The sequence below is a fragment of the Musa acuminata genome, chromosome BXJ2-7 (genome assembly GCF_036884655.1).
Source record: "Musa acuminata AAA Group cultivar baxijiao chromosome BXJ2-7, Cavendish_Baxijiao_AAA, whole genome shotgun sequence".
NCBI lineage: Eukaryota > Viridiplantae > Streptophyta > Magnoliopsida > Zingiberales > Musaceae > Musa > Musa acuminata.
The window spans coordinates 37,043,017-37,066,082 of record NC_088344.1 but is presented as its reverse complement, the minus strand read 5'-3'; the positions used below and the strand labels follow the sequence as shown (position 1 = coordinate 37,066,082).

The 23,066-nt window shown below is 36.8% G+C and overlaps 1 protein-coding gene across 2 annotated transcripts; it reads left to right on the top strand.

Annotated features, from left to right (window-relative positions):
* The first annotated feature begins 420 nt into the window (after nt 1–420).
* LOC135580830 (myosin-11-like) lies at nt 421–22,058 on the top strand. 2 transcript variants are annotated; one of them, XM_065118763.1, is made up of 39 exons: nt 421–585; nt 917–1,045; nt 3,528–3,671; nt 3,764–3,909; nt 3,994–4,150; nt 4,255–4,313; nt 4,410–4,569; nt 4,716–4,865; nt 4,969–5,105; nt 5,185–5,331; nt 5,454–5,555; nt 5,664–5,721; nt 5,979–6,080; nt 9,702–9,739; nt 9,880–10,006; nt 10,079–10,249; nt 10,363–10,494; nt 10,596–10,705; nt 10,823–10,883; nt 11,612–11,789; nt 11,874–12,079; nt 12,179–12,298; nt 14,801–14,899; nt 15,097–15,318; nt 15,802–15,941; nt 17,696–17,807; nt 17,894–17,944; nt 18,038–18,121; nt 18,193–18,363; nt 18,450–18,605; nt 18,731–18,934; nt 19,120–19,263; nt 19,514–19,584; nt 19,678–19,777; nt 20,562–20,618; nt 21,194–21,250; nt 21,336–21,416; nt 21,527–21,609; nt 21,776–22,058. In XM_065118763.1, the coding sequence occupies exons 1-39, from the start codon at nt 556–558 to the stop codon at nt 21,897–21,899; spliced, it is 4,620 nt and encodes a 1,539-aa protein (XP_064974835.1). In that variant the 5' UTR covers nt 421–555; the 3' UTR covers nt 21,900–22,058. The 2 variants fall into 2 exon arrangements, with proteins under 2 accessions (XP_064974835.1, XP_064974836.1); XM_065118764.1 differs by lacking the exons at nt 421–585; nt 917–1,045; nt 3,528–3,671; nt 3,764–3,909 and having other exon boundaries at nt 4,011–4,150; nt 4,463–4,569.
* The last annotated feature ends 1,008 nt before the right edge of the window (nt 22,059–23,066 follow it).

The window sequence follows — 23,066 nt, the reverse complement described above, 5'->3', positions numbered from 1 at the left end:
ATATATATATATATATATATTTGTGTGCGCGCGCGCGTGCAATTATTCGAAAAATATGCTAAATAATTAATGGTAATTTTTTTAAGATTTGGGTGAGAAAAAAAATTAAAAGCTTTTTTTTTGAAATATTAAAAATAAAGGGTGATTGTTTGAAAATTATGAAAAGGGAAGTGTCATTCGAGAAAAATAAAAAGGATATTTTTTCGGACAATCGTGTCTCTCTCTCTCTCTCTATATATATATATATATATAAATAAAAGAGAGCGAGCAGAGAGAGAGAGAGAGAGCTCCGACGGAAATGGCGCTAGGGAAGGAAGGCAACGGCGAATGGCGACCACCCGCGCCTGCGGATGTCACGGGAGGTCTGGTGGCTGCCATCTCGCGGCTCCTTCGAATGGCACGGCTGCGTACTAAATCACCTTGGTTGCAAAGACGCCCCCGCCCCCGCCCTGGCCCTCTCCCTCGCCCCGTTTCAGGGTTGCAGGCCGTGCTTCCTCCCGTCGTCCCCAGCTCTTCTATCCTCTCCTTTTTCTTCTTCATCCTTAACCTGAGACGATGAAGATGGACGCGGGCCAATTCAAAACGGTGCGTATCCGTCACCCCCTACCATGCAATGTGGGGTCTGGGGGGAATCAATATATGCTGTCTTCTCCGTGCAAGTGGAGAGGCCGTTTCAATTCTAACCCTGGTCACCTGGATTGCCAAGGAGCAGCTTTACCATTACACCAAGGCCCAACATTTATTTCTAGACAGATGCTATCTATATATTACTTTGCAAAGCTTTGTTCTGGCTCATCATTAAATGATTGCTAGTAACTATTTGTTTTCGGGTTGACAGATTACAGGTATAGATACTGCACTATTTCCTTTAGAAAACTCTCAATGTTTATACAATTTTTCCCCCTAATTGTTGCAGGGAACTCCAGTTAATATAATTATAGGTTCTCATGTGTGGATTGAAGATGCTTCATTAGCCTGGATTGATGGACTGGTCACTAAGATTACCGGTGAAAATGCTGAGGTCCAGGCTTCCAATGGGAAAACGGTAAGCTGGGTGCTAATGCTGCGCTTAAATTTATTAAAGCATTGTGATAACTAAATACATAGAGAATTATCCACAAATCTGATGAGAAGAGCTTTTAGATTACTTTACTCTCATCTTGTGTTCTTTATGATTGGCAGCAATTTTCAGTTTTCCCTTTATTTTTTCTCGTAAATTTGTGGTTCTTACATGTTGTTCCATTATTGCAGTAGCTTGGTGAATTAGACTTGCAATTGATGTAGTTATGCCATGATGGTTTAGTTATTCTTAATGATACTTAAACAGTCAAAATCCTAAGGAGTTGAGGGTGATTCCTTTTGTTCATCTACATGCTGAACTGAATTGGATACGTATATTCTGCATTTATTGAAAATTATATGATCTGTGGAGGGATTGCAATGGAGAGAGAAGATACAAGTCAGCTTTATCATCAATAAGAGGTCACTGGTACTGGCATAATCCATACTTTTATCTGCCCTTATCTAGAAATGCTTGATGACGTTTGTACATGGATTGTTTGTAACTCCAACTCTCTACATGTAAGAATGACTTCTGCCTGGCAAGCTTCAATAAACAATACATGGTCCCCAAGCAATTCTATGTTTCAATGCTAAGAGAAGGTTTCACGTTCCTAGTCATCTGACTGTCTGATTTTCCTTTCTCCACATCCTCTCCTCTCTTTCCTATTATTTTCTAACTTGATGTTGAGGTACTTTTCATTCAAGCTATACAAATCTATGCTTTAGAATATTTCAATCTAAAATAATTTCCATAGTTTAACCTCATCTTTACTTCTCCAAGTTTCATCTTGACACGTCCATTTTGGTTTATTTTAATCAACTTCATAATTATCTTCCTCAACATTTACTCCAACAATAGGTGAACAAGTCTTAATGTACCATATTTGACTCTACATTTTTTTTCAAAAACATTGGAAAAAAATTCTATTACATTAAATGACATGCATAGTGCTGACACGTGGACTCGAACCTGAGACCAATCGCAATAATGCACTAACTAATAGGATGTATCAACTCTCAACAAAGACAAAATAATATTTAAGTGACCCTACATGTTTAACTTTTGCTGTTTATACCTTGTTCTTGAATTTGCAAATTTCTGCTAAAGTTGCATTCCATGTGCTATATCAGTTTTGTTGAACTTAGTGAATACCGCTAAATAACCATCCTTCTTTATTTATTTACAAACATAACATTCGTAACAAGAATATCAATGTTCCATCATGTTATCATTCTTTTTCATTCTTCTGTTTCCATGCAAATTAATAAACACTATGCTTTTCCCTGACCACTGCCAATGCTTAGAATAACGATGTTCGTTCCACTATCTTTCCTGATGAAATTACCAAATGGTATAAATTCTATGTTCTTTCCCTATCAGGTGCAATAGCTGTTTATTCTAGTCTCCTTCATGATTTTTTTCTATCTTTAGATGACATCTAATGACTAGCTGCCCATTGACATGTTCCGTGCTAGGCCCTCTTTTAAAGACATTTGAACTTCTCTTTGTATCTGAACCTATTATGTTAATCAAAGATAAGGAGAGATGTTGCTGTCACTATGATGTCACTGTTCCAAATACATCTAGAAGAAATCTAGAGATCACAATCCATGACAAACATGTCAGGGATCAATGAAATGGAGTGTGATACCCTCAATGTTCCTATATTAGATGTGGACTGCATCATGGATATCATGTTATTGCCCACGTCTAAACTGAAATTTATAATTTTTTTTAAAGAGAAAAGCAATTCATATTTTCTTGGTTGTGACGAGATCAAAGGTCATCCTTTTGCAGCTAAGGACACTTGTCGCCCACTGCAAGCCAATCACGATATGTAGAATGTGATAGTACACCCTTGCACAAGATGAGACCTCATACAGGTACCCAGGCAGATTGGTAGATACCCACATATATGTCCTGTAATTATTGGTCGGTAGTCCATGGATACAACAATATTTATGTTCTAAATTCCTCTGATAATTAATTCTTTATTGAAAGTAGATTTTGAGATAGTTTCTCTGATATCATTGCTAGATCTGTTATTCTATATTGAAATAGAACAAATGATTTTCGGTCATACTTGGATGAAGAACATCGTGATTAACGGTCACTTGCTTGAACTACTTACAACATGGTTGGTGCTTCTTGACTAGTCTATTAACTTATGATTTCTTTAAAGGCAAAATTGCTAGTGAGGCTTGAAATGTATGATCTTCAGATGGCCTTATTATTTTGGTTGCATATTGTGTAACTTTGTCTACATAATGCTGCTTTATTCTAGATCTTATAGAACTATTGCATTGCTAGTCTTCATCATTTATGCTCTCTAGCGTGAAATAGCCACATTTTAGGCATATACATCCATGATTTTTTTGCTTTACATAAATTGCTTACAAGAAAATTGTTTAATGCTTCAAGATGTATATCAAAGTCTTAATGTGCATTTATGGTGATTTGTAAGGTTGTTGCAAATTTGTCAAAAATATATCCAAAAGATATGGAAACACCTCCAGGAGGAGTTGATGACATGACAAAGCTCTCTTATCTGCATGAGCCTGGAGTTCTGCAGAATTTGTCAACCAGATACCAACTGAATGAAATTTATGTAAGCTGCACCTCATTTTTTATCCATTTTTTTACAGTGCAAATGCTCTTTTGTGTTATAATGTTCTTACCTGATATGGATTCCCCTGGCAGACTTACACAGGAAATATTCTAATTGCTATAAATCCCTTCCAAAGGTTACCCCATATATATGATTCCCACATGATGACACAATACAAAGGTGCACCATTGGGTGAGCTAAGTCCTCATGTATTTGCTGTGGCAGATGTGGCATACAGGTTTACTTTATTGCTGTGGTGCTTAAGAGAATATTTCCTCCCTCCAAAATCATATGTTTATCCAAGGCTGTGCATATGAAACAGGGCAATGATAAATGAGGGAAAAAGGAATTCTATTTTGGTTAGTGGTGAAAGTGGTGCAGGTAAAACTGAGACAACAAAGATGCTGATGCGCTATCTTGCTTATTTGGGTGGACGTGCTGCTACTGAAGGACGAACGGTGGAGCAACAAGTTCTGGAAGTAAGTTGAGCACTCTGACAATTAGCGACAGTTGAAAATAGCTCCTACAGTAATCACTTTCAAGTATTTGTTTCTGGAAACCTGACAAGTGACTGTTTGTTCAGTCAAATCCAGTTCTTGAAGCATTTGGAAATGCTAAAACTGTCAGAAATAACAATTCCAGGTAAAGCACTAGAAGATTTGATGTTAAAGTTGATGTTACCTTGCAACATTGTCTACATGAGCATCTATATTTATTTATATTTCTAATAAAATGCAGTCGTTTTGGCAAGTTTGTTGAGATCCAGTTTAATAGGCAAGGTAAAATATCAGGTGCTGCCATTCGTACCTACCTTCTTGAAAGGTCCCGAGTATGCCAGGTTTCTGATCCAGAGCGCAACTATCACTGCTTTTACCTTCTATGTGCAGCACCACCAGAGGTGCTTCTTCGTTCTGGGAATAGTTTACTCCATGCTATTAAATTTATTTACTATGGCGCTTACTGGTGAAATAATTTTTGAATCTTAACAGTTGTTTATGAACTTTCTTATTGATTCAGTAGCTAATTTCTTCATCACCTTCCCAGGAAATTGAGAAGTATAAATTAGGACCACCTAAGTCATTTCACTATCTTAACCAATCAAATTGCTATGAATTGGTTGGTGTGAGTGATGCTCATGACTATCTGGCCACCAGGAGGGCTATGGATATTGTTGGAATTAGTGCACAAGAACAGGTAATGTTTGATTTTTTTTTCTGATGTAGTTACTGCTTACTAGTATGGCTGTGACTAAAGGCAATATTCTGGTTTTTGTCTTTCTGTCGGATCCTTTTCCAAGGATGCAATTTTCAGGGTTGTTGCAGCCATTCTTCATCTTGGTAATATTGATTTTGCCAAGGGAAAGGAAATAGATTCATCAGTTTTAAAAGATGACAAATCCAAGTTTCATCTTAAGATGACTGCTGAGCTTCTAATGTGAAGTCCAAATTTTAATAGCTTTTTCTCTTGCTCTCTGTGTTTTTCGTCCAAAGTTCTTGAATATATCATATTTCAGGTGTGATTCTGAAGCTTTGGAAGATGCATTGTGTAAGCGTGTGATGATTACACCAGAAGAAGTTATTAAGAGACCACTTGATCCTCTTGCTGCGACTGTAAGCAGGGATGGCTTAGCTAAGACAATATATTCTCGCTTATTTGACTGGTACACCTGATGATCCAAGCTCATACTTCTTGTCACATGCTTCAAGCGTGCTGTTATGTTAAGCACTGAAGTGATGAATCCCAAAGAAATTGATATTGAAAATTATTTCATTTAATTTACAGGATTGTTGATAAAATTAACGTTTCAATTGGGCAAGATCCAACCTCTAAGTCACTGATTGGGGTCCTAGATATCTATGGTTTTGAAAGTTTTAAGACAAACAGGTAACATTATGGATGAAAGAAAAAAGATTTAATTCAGCATATTACATTGCATGTTGATTTTTCTCTAATGTTATCGTATTATTTTCTTAATATTCATTACTTTTGCAGTTTTGAGCAATTTTGCATCAATTTCACAAATGAGAAACTACAGCAGCATTTCAACCAGGTAAGATCATGGTATGTTCATTCTTTTCTTTGTACTATTAATTAAATTACACTAGGAATCAAAACTTCATAGAGTAGTAATAATATAATGCCCAATGTTTTGAAGTTAGTGCAACCTTATAACTCTTCTCAATAAGAAAATCAAGGATAAAAGTGGTCTTTTAACTTAGTATGAACATATAATAATAATGAAGGTCAGGGTGAGTTCTCCAAATGGTTCTTTAACATTTAACTGATTCACAATTTATTTCTTTACAGCATGTTTTCAAGATGGAGCAGGAAGAGTACACAAAAGAGGAAATAAATTGGAGCTACATTGAATTTGTTGATAACCAAGATGTCCTGGATCTTATTGAGAAGGTTCTTCATATTCCTCTTTCCTTATCCTTGATTCATGAATGTAATATGTTCCTCTTCTTTGCTTGCAGTTTCCTTGGAAGATATAAGTTTCATATCCATTACTCGCATGTTTCATCATGTGTATTATGTATGTGTACTAACATTGGTAGTAAGGATTGAAATATCGTAACGTACCTGAGTTTCGACCTTCTCTCGGTATAGTACGGTATTGTATACCGAGCGGTATACCACTCGGTGTATATATATATAAGTAAAAAAAAAATTTCAGCAACGTCGCCTCTATATATATATATATATATATATATAATCTTTTATTTATATATCTATATATATATATATATATATATATATTTATATATAAAAATTTTTAAAAAAATGTGCGACATCGCCCTCTCTTCTCCCCAAGGGGGGTGACGTCGCCTTTATATATATACCGCTCGGTAGCGAGCGGTCGCGTATCGGTTTACTGTCGGACCCGTATTTACCGCCCGTGCCAGGCGGTATCATTCGAAACTGTATACCTTGATTGGTAGTGTGTGGATCTTTTAAGGCTCAATATATAATAAGGTGCAGTTGATGGTTTGGTTCTTTGTTAATATTTCTTTTATAAAGCAGCAGAAGATGACCAAAAATGAAAGTTTGTTTAACATTTGTGGATAACTTTTGAAGCATACACAATATTTCACAATTCTTATCTCTATAAGAACACAAGAACTATTACCTTGAGTTGGTTATGCTAGATAGCATACAACTGATGACATATAAGTAACAAGAATTCCTCGCCATAGGCTTTTAACCTTGTGAGCAAGGATTACAATACCGAATGAAACCGCTTGCTACCGGGCGGTATCGTTGATCTAGCCCCTGTATTGGACGATACGAGGCTGTATCGGGCAGTAACGGTCGATTTCGACCGTCATCGGCCGCTACCGAGCGGTATCAGCCTGGCTACAGTGTGGGAAGAAGCATCGAGGGAGAAGAGGGAGAATTAGGAGAACCTCGACGCTTCTCGATCCAACATCGCCCTCCCTCGACGATCCTGATCCATGAGGTAACAGAGAGGCGGTAGCTCGGTTTCTTCTTCGCGACGTTTTTCGCTGAAGGCCGGAGACACCTGTGGCCTTTATCACGTTCTTCGCCGAAGGCCGGAGACATCTGCAGCCTTCGACGTCTTCATTGAACGCCACAGATGAGGAGAAGACCGTGTTCTTCTCCTCGTCTGACATGACGAGGAGAAGAAAAGGAGGTGATTTCATCGAGGCAGTGTTCGCCTCCTTTTTTATATTTTTATATTTCTATATATTGTTTTTTATATTTTTTATATTATATATATACATACTGAGCGGTACACCTTGACATATCGCTCGGTACACCTGTACCGTACCATACCGGGCAAAGCTCAATACACCGTTATGATACAAAATTATGAACCTTGCTTGTGAGTACCCTAAAAGCAAATTTATTAAGGAACCATATATTTTAATTTGTTTGGGGATAACTTTTAAATAATGTATATGATTCAGGTCCTCCATCAATCTTTGACAGAATTTGTATAGGACATTGAATGATACAATGACAAACTCGTATGGAGCATTTAAACTAGATACCAAGGTCTGCCATACCGAAGCGTACCACCTGTATCGGTCCGACAGGTTACCGGTATACGAACCGCCTAGTACCGCTACAGTGCTACAGTATAGTGCTACAGTATGAAAAAGTATAAAATTGTTCGGTACACCAGGGTGTATTGCTCGGTATGCCCTAATGTACCGCCCGGTACACCAGTACAGTACCGTACCGAGCCCGAGTCGAAGCGTCGGTACGGTATGGTACGGCGAACCTTGCTAGATACCATGGTTCGCTTTACCGGTCCATACCGGTATACCGATCAGTTGTTAGTACAATATGTACCAAGCTGTACCGAGTGTAACAACGCATGATACATGAAGGCATATTGATGTACCACGCATACCGGTCCGATAGCGTTACGGTACGACGAACCTTGCTAGATATCATTGCTTTTATACAGGTAGTGAGGATTTATTGCACACCAGTAAATTTGATATCATCACACATAGCAAGCTGTCCTGTCTATTGCAACCAAAACTTGATGTCTATTGCAACCAAATCTTGATCCTTTTTGCGAACATTTTGCTATTTTAGCATAAAAATATTGGCATCTAATTGACACTGGATAGTAACTACTCAACCTCTTGTGACCAGCTATCTGTGCATCGACAGAACAATCAAGAAGATTTTGAACAGAACCACTTGTCTGTTATACATCTATGAAGAATAGAAATGACTAAGAAATAATTCTCACAGAATTTATTGAGGTCATTCTCAAAATGGTGGAAAAGACTAAGTTATTACAAAAATGTAACATGTCATTACCACAACTATCCACTATACAATATATGTATTTTGGTTAACTAGCTAATAGGTAGCATTAACCAAAAAGTTCATGATCCTTCAAAAGGAATATCAAATTGAGTTTTTAAATTATTTATCAATTTACACAATGACTAGATGTTACCTGGCTTGCAGGCGTATAGCTGCATACATTTTCCTGACCATGCATTGGCAGAAGCCTCGTTGCTCTTTATACAGAATGATTAGATGTTTGCCAATTTAGAACAGTCACAAGCAAGTTATATTTGTTCTGTTCCATCTCCAGCATACAAAAATACTAATATAATTTATAACACCCATGTAAGAACCCTACAGCACTATACATTTGCTCTAAATAAAAGTAGCAGAGTCACCTTTAATGAAAAGATGCTCTCTATCTTTCCCTTGAGCACGGTAACACACTCAGGTGCAAGATGGTGTTTTGATGTCAGAAGAACCTGAGGGAGAAAGGGAGGCACAATTGGTCTATTATTTTGAATGAACTAATTTAATAGAAATAGGTGGATATGTTACAATTTCAGAGTGTCTCAGCTTATTTGTTACATACTTACATTAAGTCTTGAGTACTATTTGTATCAATAATATAGATCCTACTGGATACTTAGACAAACATGTTCTCTTCTGAGATTTTCCCTGACCTGTTATTGCGTTGTTGGATTTGTTTCTGCAAATGGTGGCCTTTTAAATTAGAATGGCCATTTTTATGTATTATCATGATGGCCTTTATATTTATTTGGACATCAAGGAAATGCTATGGTATATTTGTGCAAAGAACTGCAAGATCGTGTACTGTAATAAGCTGGGATTCAATAATGTTACAGTTTTGTCATGAAATTGAATTTTTTTCTTTTTTTTCACTAAATTATATTTTTCTGATCAATGAATACTTGTTGAGAGGATTTCCACAAATGCTGCTTACAAGCAGATTCTCAAGTTCTGTACTTTGTGGTGCTTAATATGCTATTCCTAAGTGTACCTAAAAGAATTGGCAGCATTATTTCATTGGTCTCAATGTTGCTTCTTATGTTGTAGTATGTCTCTTAATTCAGTGATTTTTTTATAATTTTATTGATTATTCACATGATTTTCTCCTCCCCAAAAACTGATTAAGATTATATATGTTATGCAACATATTCTGATTTTTGTTGCACTGAAGAACTGGAAATCCATGCATGTCAAGAAACTTATGCTGCTATTTTTCTTTTACAGAAACCTGGAGGTATCATTGCACTCCTTGATGAAGCATGGTATGCTTATTTTTCTTTTCTATTTTTATTTGTTTTGTAGAATGAAATATCTAGATCTTTTTGTGAGTTGCTGGTGAAATTTAACAAATTTTAACAATGGAAAACTTATTTTTTGATGTTAACCACCCTTGTATCAACAGCATGTTCCCAAAATCAACACATGAAACCTTTGCACAAAAGCTTTACCAGACATTTAAAACACACAAGCGCTTCATCAAGCCCAAGCTCTCTCGCACTGATTTTTCTTTAAGCCATTATGCTGGAGAGGTTAGTTTTCTTGATTTAGCTGATAGTTGTTATAATGAGACATGTTTTAATGTGTTTGTCTCTTTGTTTTAGGTTCTATATCAATCTGATCATTTTTTGGACAAAAATAAGGATTATGTTGTGGCTGAACACCAAGATTTGTTGAGTGCTTCGAAATGCCCATTTGTTTCAGGCCTTTTTCCTCCTCTGCCTGAGGAGACTTCCAAGTCCTCTAAGTTCTCATCTATTGGTTCTCGTTTTAAGGTGTATATTCATCTTTCCCTATTATTGAAAACATTTAATTTTCTTTTATTCTTGATAATTTTTTGTTTCTCATAAATTTTGCACCCCAATCTGGTTTGAAAATTTTTCTGCAGCTACAACTACAGGCATTGATGGAGACCTTAAATTCCACAGAACCCCATTATATTCGATGTGTGAAGCCGAACAATCTTCTAAAACCTGCTATATTCGAAAATGTCAATGTCATGCAACAATTACGGTGTGGTGTGAGTACATTCTGGATATTTGTGTGGTTTTGTGATCAGATATATTTTGTATAAATTGTTCCACAATCTTTCCTATTTCATTTATTTGTGGGTGTCATCAGGGTGTTCTCGAAGCTATTAGAATAAGCTGTGCTGGATATCCTACCCGTCGTACCTTTGATGAATTTTTGCACCGTTTTGGTGTTCTTGCTCCAGAAGTTTTGGAGGGAAAGTAGGTTCATATTGGCTTTCATTATGATGGTCTTCATGTGGTTCTGTTAGTTATTTACTGCATTTCATGACTTTGATCGTTTGAGGAGTTTTTATATATATTTTTCTTTTTGAACAGTTGTGATGAGAAGATAGCTTGCCATAAGATTCTGGAAAAGAAGGGGTTAATAGGTTTTCAGGTGATTCCCGTACCTTGTTTTTCAGCATAACATTTTGCATGGTGAATCCACTGTTCTCTTGGATGTCCTTGTAATCTATGTATATTGTATTATCTCTTATTTTTCACATTATTCATCATCTACCATTATGGCTAGCTTTGTTGATCTTGATAGGAAGAAGGGATAGAGTTATCAAACAGAGGAAGAGTAGACAAGCTTCAATCTTCTATATTTCTCTCAAGAAAACTCTTTACAAATTCAGAAACTCTATCTATTTCATGACCCAACATATGGGGTTTATATAGTCCCCAAAGATGCATTACATTAATTGTATTCAAGATGAATCATTCTCTTTCAAGAAACCTTTTCAAGAACCAATAACCAATTTGACTTATCCTTCTATAGGCTTTTAATCTATTTTTTCTTCTTGATGTAATGAATTTCCTTCTTGATGCAATGAACTTTTCTTTTGATGAAATGAATCTCTTTATGACACTTGAACAAATTTAATTCCAACAAGCTTGACTACGTCCTTTTGTAAATTTACATGTAAAGCTCATTCTTTTTTTGAACGAGCTTGTACCATGACATCTAATTACATTATCTTGTTAACAATTGTCATTTTTCTCAGGTTACTGTTGCCTTTGCTTTGAACTTGTTGATCATTTATAAACATGCATTTTTTTTTCTGATCATTGAGCTGGACCTTTTAGGATATATGTGTTTTTACATTATTCCTGATTTTCCAGATAGGCAAAACAAAAGTTTTCCTTAGAGCTGGTCAGATGGCGGAGTTAGATGCTCGACGAGCTGAAGTTCTTAACAGCGCTGCAAAAACTATTCAAAATCAAATACGTACATATATTCTGCGGAAACAATTTATCGCTTTGCGGAACGCAACAATTGATGTGCAGTCATTGTGGAGAAGTGTGTCCAGAACTTTGAATGATAACATTATTACTGCATAATTTCTTGTTCTTTAATCCTTATCTAACATCACCATGCATATAGGAAGACTGGCATGTAAGTTGTACGAACATATGAGGAGGGAGAATGCTGCAATAAAAATTCAGAAAAATTTGCGTCAGTACAAGGCTAAGAAGGTTTATACACAATTAAAGTTGTCAGTTCTTGTCCTGCAAACTGGTTTTAGGTTTTTGGCTGCTCGGAATGACTATAGATTTAGGAGGCAAACCAAGGCAGCAACTATTGTTCAGGTTGAAAATTTCCTCTCATAGAATTGATGACTAATTTGTCCACAGTTACATTCTTTATACACATTTTACATGTTCCTGTATTCTTGGTCTCACTGGCAGGCTCACTGGCATCGTTATAAAGCTTTTTCATACCATGTAAAGCTAAAGAGGGCAGCAATTGTCACCCAGTGCATCTGGAGGGGAACGGTTGCAAGAAAAGAGCTTAGGAAGCTCAAAATGGTTAGTACCCTTAACATTAAGCACTATATGCAAGTATATTAGCACCAAAATGTGTGATGAAATTGCTTGCTTTATGCCTTTGCTTTCCTTTTGTCCAGCATAAAAGGTTTAAAAAATATTCAAACAATAAATTGGAAAACTACATTAATCCTTCACATGTTTTTCCTGGAACTGATATGTTCTTTAAAGAGGTCTTTGTTGATAAATGATGTTTTGTAAGAAACAATTTTTCTTGTCCTGATGAAGCTTTGGTTATAGATATGTTAACTCTTGGGTATGATCATACTGACGAATGGAAAGCACAGATAGGTTTCTTTCTTTCCTCTCTTTTTTTGGTCTTTATGGGTAATAGCATAGAATGCCTGTAAGCATTTCGACAATCAGCAGGAGCACATGTTTTCTTCCCTTATAAAGCTTGATGGCACATAATTCATACATCTGTTACTGCATACATTCATACAGATACACATGGCCTCCATTTCTAGCTCTTCTGTGAAATTGTACAGATAAGCATGGACTTTTTTTCTCGCACTTTCTATTAAACTCATTGGGTTGTGGTTTTTTTTTTAATTTATTGAATAAATCAATAAAACTTGTATTATTGGTTTGACTATACTCTTCAGTCAATTTTGATCTTGATCCAATATAGTAATTGAATTTATCAAGTAAGCAAATCAAATATGCATAATCAAGGACATACTTGGTAAAGAGCATATTCTTAATTCAACTATTTACTTGAATCAATAGCTATAATTTCTTATCTACATAGATTAGATCACTTTCCTATTGAAAATGTCATTTAACCTAGGGCACCAGTTTTTCCTCAACTTTCTATCCGAAGTTGTTTGGCCATCTGTAGCAATTTTTGGTAATGAATTTCATGTATTATTTTCTATAGTCATTCCAACATCAACTTTGCATTTTTTTATTGGCTTACTGTGTTCTAATTAGATCAAAGCCTCTTCATGGTTTTAGAGTATTGCCTTTTTTTGGATACATTAAAAAGGTGCTCGACTTAATTTTGCTTAGTATAAGACAATTAATTTCAAATTTTTGGTCTCTCTTCACAGTTTGCTGTGTTATTGAGTTTCTATATCCATCTAATTTCTTAGAAGGACCTTCCATAAATCAATTTGTTTCGGAATCTCTTAATCAAGGTTCAAAATTTCAGTCCAATGCCAATACCGGTTGGTGTATGGTTTTGATATGGACTGATGTATAGAGACTTGATACGGGTCAGTATCACCTAATCAAGAGAAAGGGAGAGAGAGAAGATGGGAGGAGGACTGGCATAGAGAGAGAGGTAAAGACGAGGGAGGAGAGGAGGACAAGAGGGAGGAATAGGACAAGCTGAGGAGGAAGAGGCATACCAAAGGTGGAGAGGAAGCAGCAACTCTGATGAGGAGGAAGATGCGACAACAGTGAGGCGGCAGGGAGGAGGAAAAGGAGAAGGTCGGTGCGCGCGCACGAGAGAGAGAGAATCGTGTGGTATATCCAATATGGCAATCATACTGGGCAGTGAACTCAATTTCGAACTGGCCTTGGTGAAATCACCTGGTTCACATGTCAGAAACTTGTTGGGCCGGTAAATACCAGTTGGTATGTACCAGTCCAATGGTTTTCTAATACTTGCTTCCAATAACCTCTATTCTCATAGTGGGCTTCTTATTGTTGTGTTTAATCTTTGAAATAACTACATGTTCTTTCTTAATTTGCAGTATTTTTGGAAAATTGTATGTTTTCATGAAAGTTTCTTAAAGGTGATCTTCCAAGTTTTTCCTTCCAACATACTTCTTGGATGAAATGCCTGTATTGTGTGGGTTTCATCTGCTAATTTTCTACTAACATTAAACATAACATTTCTTTAAACATACACCATATCCAAATTGTAACTTTTACCACTTCTGTAGAAAAAAAAAGAAAAAAACACACACTTGCTACTTGTGTATTGTGGCCATTGCCAGTACCCAAAAAATAAAAACGTGAAGTCTGGTTTCCAAATCTAGTTTGGATCAGTGGAGAGTGATTTTGGCTATTAATCTGAAATTTTGATGCTGGACTGCTGTTGAGTGTTGATGGGGCTTGCTCCATCTATCTATTTATCACTAAAACAACAGCAATAAGAAGCCACAAGGGCCCAACTATTTGAGATCAGAATCTTTTGCTCTCTTTCCATGTGTGTATATGCACGTGTGTGTTCGTATGTGTCTATGCATGTGTGCCTTCATGTGTGTATATGTGTGTAGTGCATAACATAAGTTGGAGAAATAAAGAAATCATTTTATTAACATCATAGAGTTGTTTCATTTCTCCAAAACTACTATGTTTTTTCAGCATATGCTTGTACTACTATTTTTTTTCAGCATATGCTTGTACATTGGAGAAACACCAACAAATGCAGTTGTATGTTTCACAGTAGATTTGTGTTTATTAAAAGAGCTGCATATGTTCCTTGATGACTTTCTTAGTTTAGTTCATATTCATTTGATTTGTTTGTCTTAGGCTGCACGAGAAACAGGTGCTCTCAAGGAAGCAAAGGATAAGCTTGAAAAGAAAGTGGAAGAACTCACATGGCGTTTGCAATTGGAAAAGCGCTTGAGGGTAATGCTTGGACATTTTAGATTGTCTATCTTTGAGTCTAGTTGTGCTGACTTTTATGTTCATAAGCATGAAGGAAATTCAAGGCACTCATTCAATTTTTGTTAGTTGTTGAATCTATGTATTATGCACTTTTGTATTTTATTGTTAAACATATAACACTAAAGTTGACAGGTTAACTTAATTGTAAATGGATACAGACAGACCTAGAGGAAGCTAAAGGTCAAGAGATAGCAAAGTTACAAGGCTCTTTGCAAGAAATGCAAAGTAAAATGGAAGAGACGACTGCAGTTCTTATCAAGGAACGAGAGGCTGCAAAAAAGGCTATTGAAGAAGCACCTCCTGTTGTCAAGGAAACTACTGTTCTTGTTCAGGATACTGAGAAGATAAATTCCTTGACAGCTGAAGTGGAGAACTTGAAGGTGCTTATCTTAATCTGATTCATCATACCTTCATAGTATCAGTAAATTTGTCTTTTTTTCTTCTCAATACTACTGAAACATACAGAACTTGATGTTGCTTCAATGGGTCTGCGTTAAACATATTTTAATGCCAATACTTCTTTTCCTCTCTGCATTTCTTTCACTTATGTCAGTCTGTAAGTAGTAGTAGCATTAGAAAGTTGATTGTGGTAGAATATAAGAGGCTAGTTTAGTTTGATTGAGAAATGTGGCAGGCCCTTTCTGTTTTACTAAAAATGTTGGGTGGAAAACATGCTGAACATGTACCTTCTTTTGCACGCAAGCTCAATGTGTAAAAAATATGCATCAAAGATGTGCATGAAGTATAATCAGATTTCATAATTGCATATACAGTTACCAATTGATTACAACAAATGGTATTTGTTTAAATTCCAGTTAAATACTTAGTTTTCATGATACATCTGTTGTTTTCTGCCCTTGCAGGCCTCATTAGAATCAGAAAAACAACGCGCTGATGATTCTGAAAACAGGTGCATCGAAGCTCAACATATAAGCGAAGAAAGACAGAGGAAGTTACATGAAACAGAAGGAAAAGTACATCAACTCCAGGAATCTTTGAACAGGTTGATCTTTTCCCATTATGTTACTCTTCTATGAAGCTCCTTCCTATGTGAACTCAAAGATACAATAGGGATGAACGTGACTAAATATTTAGATGTGACTAAAGGTAGTGGGGAGAGCAAAATTTGACTGTTGTGAGTCATCAATTATTGCCTAGTACTATTGGAAACTTGATCATGAACACTGCTCTGCAGTAAAAGATCCATGGTGCTGGGGTGATGATCTGCTTTGATTATCAACTTTTCTACTTTGTGCTATCCCATGCAGATGATATTCTTCCAAGTGATAGATAGTTGTACAAAAACCTGCACATGATATCTTTACAACTTAGTGTATTTCTTGGTTCATTTCTGATGGCAACTTGAAAATCTCGACACAGATATCCATAGTAAGAGAGGGTCTTTGTTTTAATAACCAATCTAGCGGATGTTGGAACTGATTTATGCCCTAGAGCTGAATGATACTAGAAAGATTGAATGTAGAGGTGTCTTGGAAACACAAATTGTTGGCAGTTTGTGAAATAACTATTTAGTGCTACAGTTAGTGTTTAAGAACACTGCAGGATGATTTTAGTTCTTTGTGGGGAAGACTGCAGATGATGCCGTATAGGTTGCATGTTTTTGCAGCTGAATGAATGGATGGTCAAAATAAATGTGGCAAGCACCTTTTTTGTTGACTTAGGGACAAGGCAGATCCATGTTTATTTGGCCCACAATATCAGGCATCAATAGTGCCTGAACAAAGATCTTTTAGATGAAGCACAATAAATTGTATCATCTGTATCCTTGATCTGTATCATTTCAGAAACTGAAATTGCAGAAGTTACTAGGAAATCCAACTACATTCTTGCAGAGACCAGTCTTTGAATATCAGTATGATGTTAGAATGCCCCTCCATACCATGTGCTAGATCTTCCAACACCAATGAATATTTGGGGCTTTAATTACTTTCTTTAGGATTTAGGCACTGTCCTGTGGTCCCAAGCAATAAAGGGCAGCTCAGCGCATAAGGGTCCTGCCAATACAAGGCTTGGGGAGGGTCAATGTGCACAATCTTTTGCAAGCGAGGAGGACCTTTTAATGACACAACTGTGTCACCTAGATCACAAAAAGAGCAATTTTACCATATCACCAAGACTTCACCTGTTCTACTCGTATATGAGTGCGTATAGAAAAAGACAGCAAGGTGGAATTGGAAAATCTACTTTGCACAATGTTTCTTAGGGAAGTCCAATCATGATTTTCTGTCAGAAGAATGGATAAATTAAGATGCTTATCATGCATATAATAGTTTGGAATGCTTTTGAACTTTTTTAATTATCAATATTGTGTGTGGGAGTTCTAAAAGGCTATAAGAGAAATAGAGAACTATAGACAGAATCTGGGTAACTTTATATTCTACCTGAAGTGATTTTAGGCAACATTGTTGGGGATCAGATTGAAAATATTTTTGACACAATAGATAAATAAGGAATTAAGGATCATTTTTTTCCAGCATGGCATGATATGAGGTCTTAACAAAGCTATATCTGATTGTCTGTAGTCACTCACTGTATGTGATAGATTTTCTTTTATGTCATGCTACTATAAGCTTCATTGCTTAAGCTTGAACATCACCTTGTGTAATATTCTGTTCCCCTTATCAAGAACTTCGAGTAGGTGTATTGTACTTTGTGATAACAAACAAATGAATATTAATAGAAAATGTCATTCACAAGTTCATTCATTATTTGCGAAATCTCCTCTTTCTTGATTAGGTTTGAAGAGAAGTTGGCAAATCTAGAGTCAGAAAATAAAGTGCTTCGTAAGCAGGCTGTATCCATGCCTCCCAATAAGTTGTTACCAGGACGTTCTAAATCAACACTGCAGGTGAACGTAATAAATTTTCAGTACTGTGTTTTTGAAAGGCACTTATTATACTTTATGTTAAACCCAATGTTCTTGTTGGTTGCCAGAGGAGCTCTGAAAATGGTCATATTATTAATGGCGAGGCTAGGCCAATTGCAGTAAGATGAAGTTTCTTTTGTTTTTCGAATCTATTGCTACTTTATACACGAGAAACTTGATTTTCTCAAACGATATTAAAATGTATGGTATAGGATCCATACAGTGCATCTTTCAACATGAGGGAGTATTCTGAAGTAGACGATAAGCCACAGAAATCTCTCAATGAGAAACAGCAGGTTAACTAACTGGCTTTAACATTTATCCTTGTTTTCAGCACTCCAAATTGACCTGTCAACTGCTATCACAGGAAAATCAGGACTTGCTGATTAGGTGTATTGCTCGAGACTTAGGATTTGCAGTGAGCAGACCTGTTGCTGCCTGTATTACTTATAAATGCCTTCTGCAATGGAGATCATTTGAAGTTGAGCGCACTAGTGTTTTTGACCGTATTATTCAGACAATTGGTCATGCTATTGAGGTTGGACCATTCTATTATTTCTATTGCCATTTTTGCTTCATGAACTTTATCAGTTACAGTGAAATGTTATTCTTCATACATTGAAGACCCAGGATAATAATGAGGTCTTGGCTTATTGGCTTTCCAATGCTTCAACTTTATTGTTGCTCCTCCAACGTACATTGAAAGCAAGCGGTGCAGCAGGCATATCTCCACAACGCCGAAGGTCCTCATCTGCTACTATTTTCGGCAGGATGACTCAAGTAAAAAATTGTCTTCTTTTTTTTTGTTACAGACACCTTAACTAGTTTTGAAGTTCTTGCATCTTGAAATATTTCAGGAGGGACAAGTTTTTATTCTGTACAAGTTTTTCTTTCTTTTTCCTTAGAGTTTCAGGGGAACCCCGCAAGGCATGAACCTCTCTTTCGTGAATGGAAGTTTGACTGCTGTAGATAATTTACACCAAGTTGAAGCGAAGTATCCTGCTTTACTATTCAAACAACAACTTACGGCATATGTAGAAAAAATATATGGAATGATCCGGGATAATCTAAAGAAGGAGATATCTCCGTTGCTTGGTTTGTGCATTCAGGTATATCTTGTCTGTTTTGCTCTAAAACTAGGCCAATGTAGATGTTGGTTATCATCTCATGGTGTCATTTCTGGTATTATTTGTGTATTCTTTTTACAAGTTTGAGCACTGTTTTAGCTGAAGTAGTGTGTTCATGGCATGCTTGTTCATATCTTAGAGTTTATTTCTGTATATGGATAATGCAGGCCCCACGAACATCAAGAGCTAGTCTAGTCAAAGGATCTTCCCGCTCGCTTACAAATTCTGGTGCACAGCAAGCTTTGATTGCTCACTGGCAAGGGATCGTTAAGAGCCTTGACACTTTCTTGCACACATTGAAAGCCAATCATGTCAGTTTATTCTTTGTAGACAGTGCCAAGTTTTTTGCTTAAATTTTTTTTAATTTTTTCTAGGATAATTTTATTGAATGATTATTCATCTTGGTGACGAATTTGGATAAGGTTAGAAAGTTCAATGCAACATATCTTAGTAAAATTTAATCAAACATGTTCCCTGCCTCTTCTCTACTTTGTAGTGTACGTTTACTAAACATGAACTTGATTATCCTATAACTTTCTATCTGGGTCTTTGTGTATTCAGGTGCCCCCTTTCTTAGTTCGGAAGGTGTTCACACAGATATTTTCCTTCATAAATGTACAGCTATTTAACAGGTGCATTTTGTAGACTTTAAGTTAGTGTCTCAAGGCATTTTGTGCTGCATTTTACTGAGAATTATCTTTGATAGGCTCTCTTTTTGTTTACAGTCTTCTACTGAGGAGAGAATGCTGCTCATTTAGTAATGGTGAATATGTTAAAGCAGGATTAGCTGAACTAGAAAATTGGTGCTATAAAGCAACTGATGAGGTAATTCTCTTGTTCCAGACTAATCATTTGCTTATGCTCGAACATGCAAGGCAGTCTGGATTTTATCAATGGCCTTTGGCCTTGTCTTGTTTCTATCTCTTTTTCTTCAATATGCAGAATTTATTTTTTTAATCAACATAATGGCACATGATAGTGGACTGTGATAACTTGTCATATCAGCTAATTTATCATGAATTACTTTTCTCATCAAATGATGAAAATGTAAGATGTAAACTGGGACAACGAGTTGAGAAATTAAGAAAATAAATTAAAGATTCTGCAAGAGTACAAAATCTTATAACATTTCAGCTATTATATTATCTATCAAGGTCCTTGATCAAATAAGCATCTCTCGGTGGCTGAACCACCATCATTTGATGACATTTTGGAAGAAACCTGATGACCTTGACCTTGCTTACAATTTTGACATTACAGATTTTATTACTAAGAGTCTAAGACATTGTTGATTTTATATATCTTTGTTCTTTTTAAGCCATGCTCGTAGCTAAAGATTAACAAATGCTTAAGGCCAGTTGTTGACTAAGTTAATGTTAGTACTCATCAAACTCAGATTTCAAATCTTGAGGCCAACATTGTTGTTGCTCATGGTTTCCATACGACTTGAACAGATTAATAAGATATAATTGGCATTATAAAGTATCTCAGTAGTCTAGAGACAATTAGTACAGCCTTAATCTTTTGTTGTTTGTCGATTCAGGATTGTTGCAATTTGATCTTTTATCGATTAAATTTTTCAATCAGCGTTTCTGTTTCCTGATTGTAGTATGTAGGATCAGCTTGGGATGAACTAAAGCATATACGACAGGCTATTGGGTTCCTGGTAAGGATGTCCTCTTCATTTTCTTATATACTGCATGCTATATAGAAATAGAGATGGCTGCTTTTTAATCCACAATATAATCCTTATTCTGGAGAAAGATTGTATGCCATGTTGAACGTTATGGATGGTATAAATCAGGGTCTGCAGTACCGAACTGTACCATCCGGTACGGGCGGTATGTACCGGTCCGACAGGTTGCCGGTACGCGGACCGTCTGTTACCGGTCCGATTGCACTGTAGCACTGTAGCAGTGCTACAGTCTCGGCACACCTGGGTGTACCGCTCGGTATACCGTACCATACCGGTACCGAGCCCAGGTCGAAATACCGGTACGGTACGATATTGCGAACCTTGGTATAAATATTGCCCTACCTTCGTAATACATGTTTTGACTATATGCATGTTTAGTTTGAATCTGCTGTTTCAAGTTATCTAAGTTATCAAGTTATTCTGGAAACAATGCACCATACAGTCTTTAACTAATTGTAAAATGTGTTTCCCAAAGTTTTGTAACAACCCTTAATACCTATTTTGCAATTTGAGAATTTATAACTCATGAACTATGGCATATTCAGGTCATTCATCAAAAGCCAAAGAAGACCCTGAATGAAATTAGCCATGACCTTTGTCCGGTGAGTGAAACATTCTAACATTTTGTTGTGCCTTTCACTGACAGATATTTGAAAATTCAATTAGCTTTACTTGATATATTTTCAGGTGCTCAGTGTCCGACAGTTATATCGGATAAGTACAATGTACTGGGATGATAAATATGGGACACATAGTGTGTCCCCTGAGGTAAGATTCATGATGGACTTGGACCCATTCATAATAAAAATGATCTAAGTTATCATAGTTATAAGTAAATTGAGTAACGTGTTGATATTTGATTTCTACAATTCAATTAGGTAATTTCAAATATGAGGGTGCTAATGACTGAAGACTCGAACAATCCTGTGAGCAACTCATTCTTATTGGATGATGACTCAAGGTAACAGTTCCAATCACTCGACATCTCTGAGCTTGTTTCTTGTTTCAGAAATTAAAGAAAAAAAAGAAGAAGAAAAACTCTTCTCTCACCCCTTTTATAATTTTTCAATCTTAGTTTTTCCATGAGAAATCTTTGGGCTGCTCATTTGACCATGTTGAATATGCAGCATACCATTTTCTGTTGATGACATATCAAAGACGATGAAACCTATTGATATATCCGACATTGAGCCACCACCACTTATTCGAGAGAACTCAGGCTTCATGTTCTTGTTGCCTCAAACCAACTAAGACCTGAGCCAGTTATGTATTCTACACTAATGGGTTCGGGAAGTTCTTCGGAGCTTCACACTTAGGAGGAATCTGATGGTGAACCGCTTAAAATTTCAAGGCTTGCAAGATCAGTATATTTCCTATAGGTTTAGCTCACTGTCCTGCAGTCTTAGACCGGGGCATTGTTTGAACTCCAGCTAGAAGATCATGGATCTCTCTCTCTCTCTGTAGCTTTCCTTTTTTTTTTTTTTCCTGAGCATTTTTTGTATCACTATCTCGGATATAAGCATGTATATTCAATCACAAGAAAGAATAAATGCAGTGTCTTAACTCTATTCACATGTCATTCAGCTAGGAATTTACATCACATAACACAAAATTTGTAAGTGTGAAATATCTTGCAAATGATAAACCGAATAACAGTTGGGTATATATTGTTGACTTCACGCAGACATGGAAGCATTAGTAGCTCCCTGGAATATATCCTAAGCATTCATTGTTCAGCTTGAAGAGAAAATGCAGCTGCTAAGGGTTAATGTTCTTCTCTTGCATGGATTAATGTTCAGATTATGTGAATCTTGATCTTGAGATTCGTTCATTGCATAGTGATGAGGGTAATAATTGTGATAAGACTCGCGTGACATCAGCTGTCCTAGATGACGCCTCACGCTTCTGTTGACTTGATGAGGCACCCGGTCAAAGCGGATCGGAACGCCTACCAAGGCACATTAACATCCTGCTCAGGTTCGATCCCTCACGTCATACCAACGACAATGTCAGACGCTACCAGAAGTATGATCCTGTTCCCTGCGGGCAAGCACATCATGCAACGGTAATTCTCATTATAAAAATCCTCGCGCTTCGAGGGACAACCAGGGGAGGGAGAGGGAAATCCCCTAGGACCATCCACTAACTTGATCATCGGAGGGGTCGGGTCGAGCTCCCCAACCCGACCTTTGTGTAGGTGCGAAGGCAGAGGTCGTCCACCAAAAGCGTAGACGAGGGCTCTCTCCCGGTGGAAACGACGATCCCGTCCCAATCGGAACACCGTGATCGACCACCTCAGCAGTCGGGAGGAGCGTCCCAGGAAGATCCTTGTCATCCGGACCCGAACCAAGCCGCGTCGGTCCCGAGGTCACGGCTTAAAGTTATTTACGCTAACACATAGGTATATTGTGGCATGGA

Coding starts and splice junctions, on each gene's coding strand:
- LOC135580830 (XM_065118763.1), top strand. CDS start 556: ATGAAGATGGACGCGGGCCAATTCAAAACG. Junction 15,942..17,695: donor CTCCAGGAATCTTTGAACAG/GTTGATCTTTTC, acceptor TTTCTTGATTAG/GTTTGAAGAGAAGTTGGCAA. Junction 18,122..18,192: donor CTCTCAATGAGAAACAGCAG/GTTAACTAACTG, acceptor CTGCTATCACAG/GAAAATCAGGACTTGCTGAT.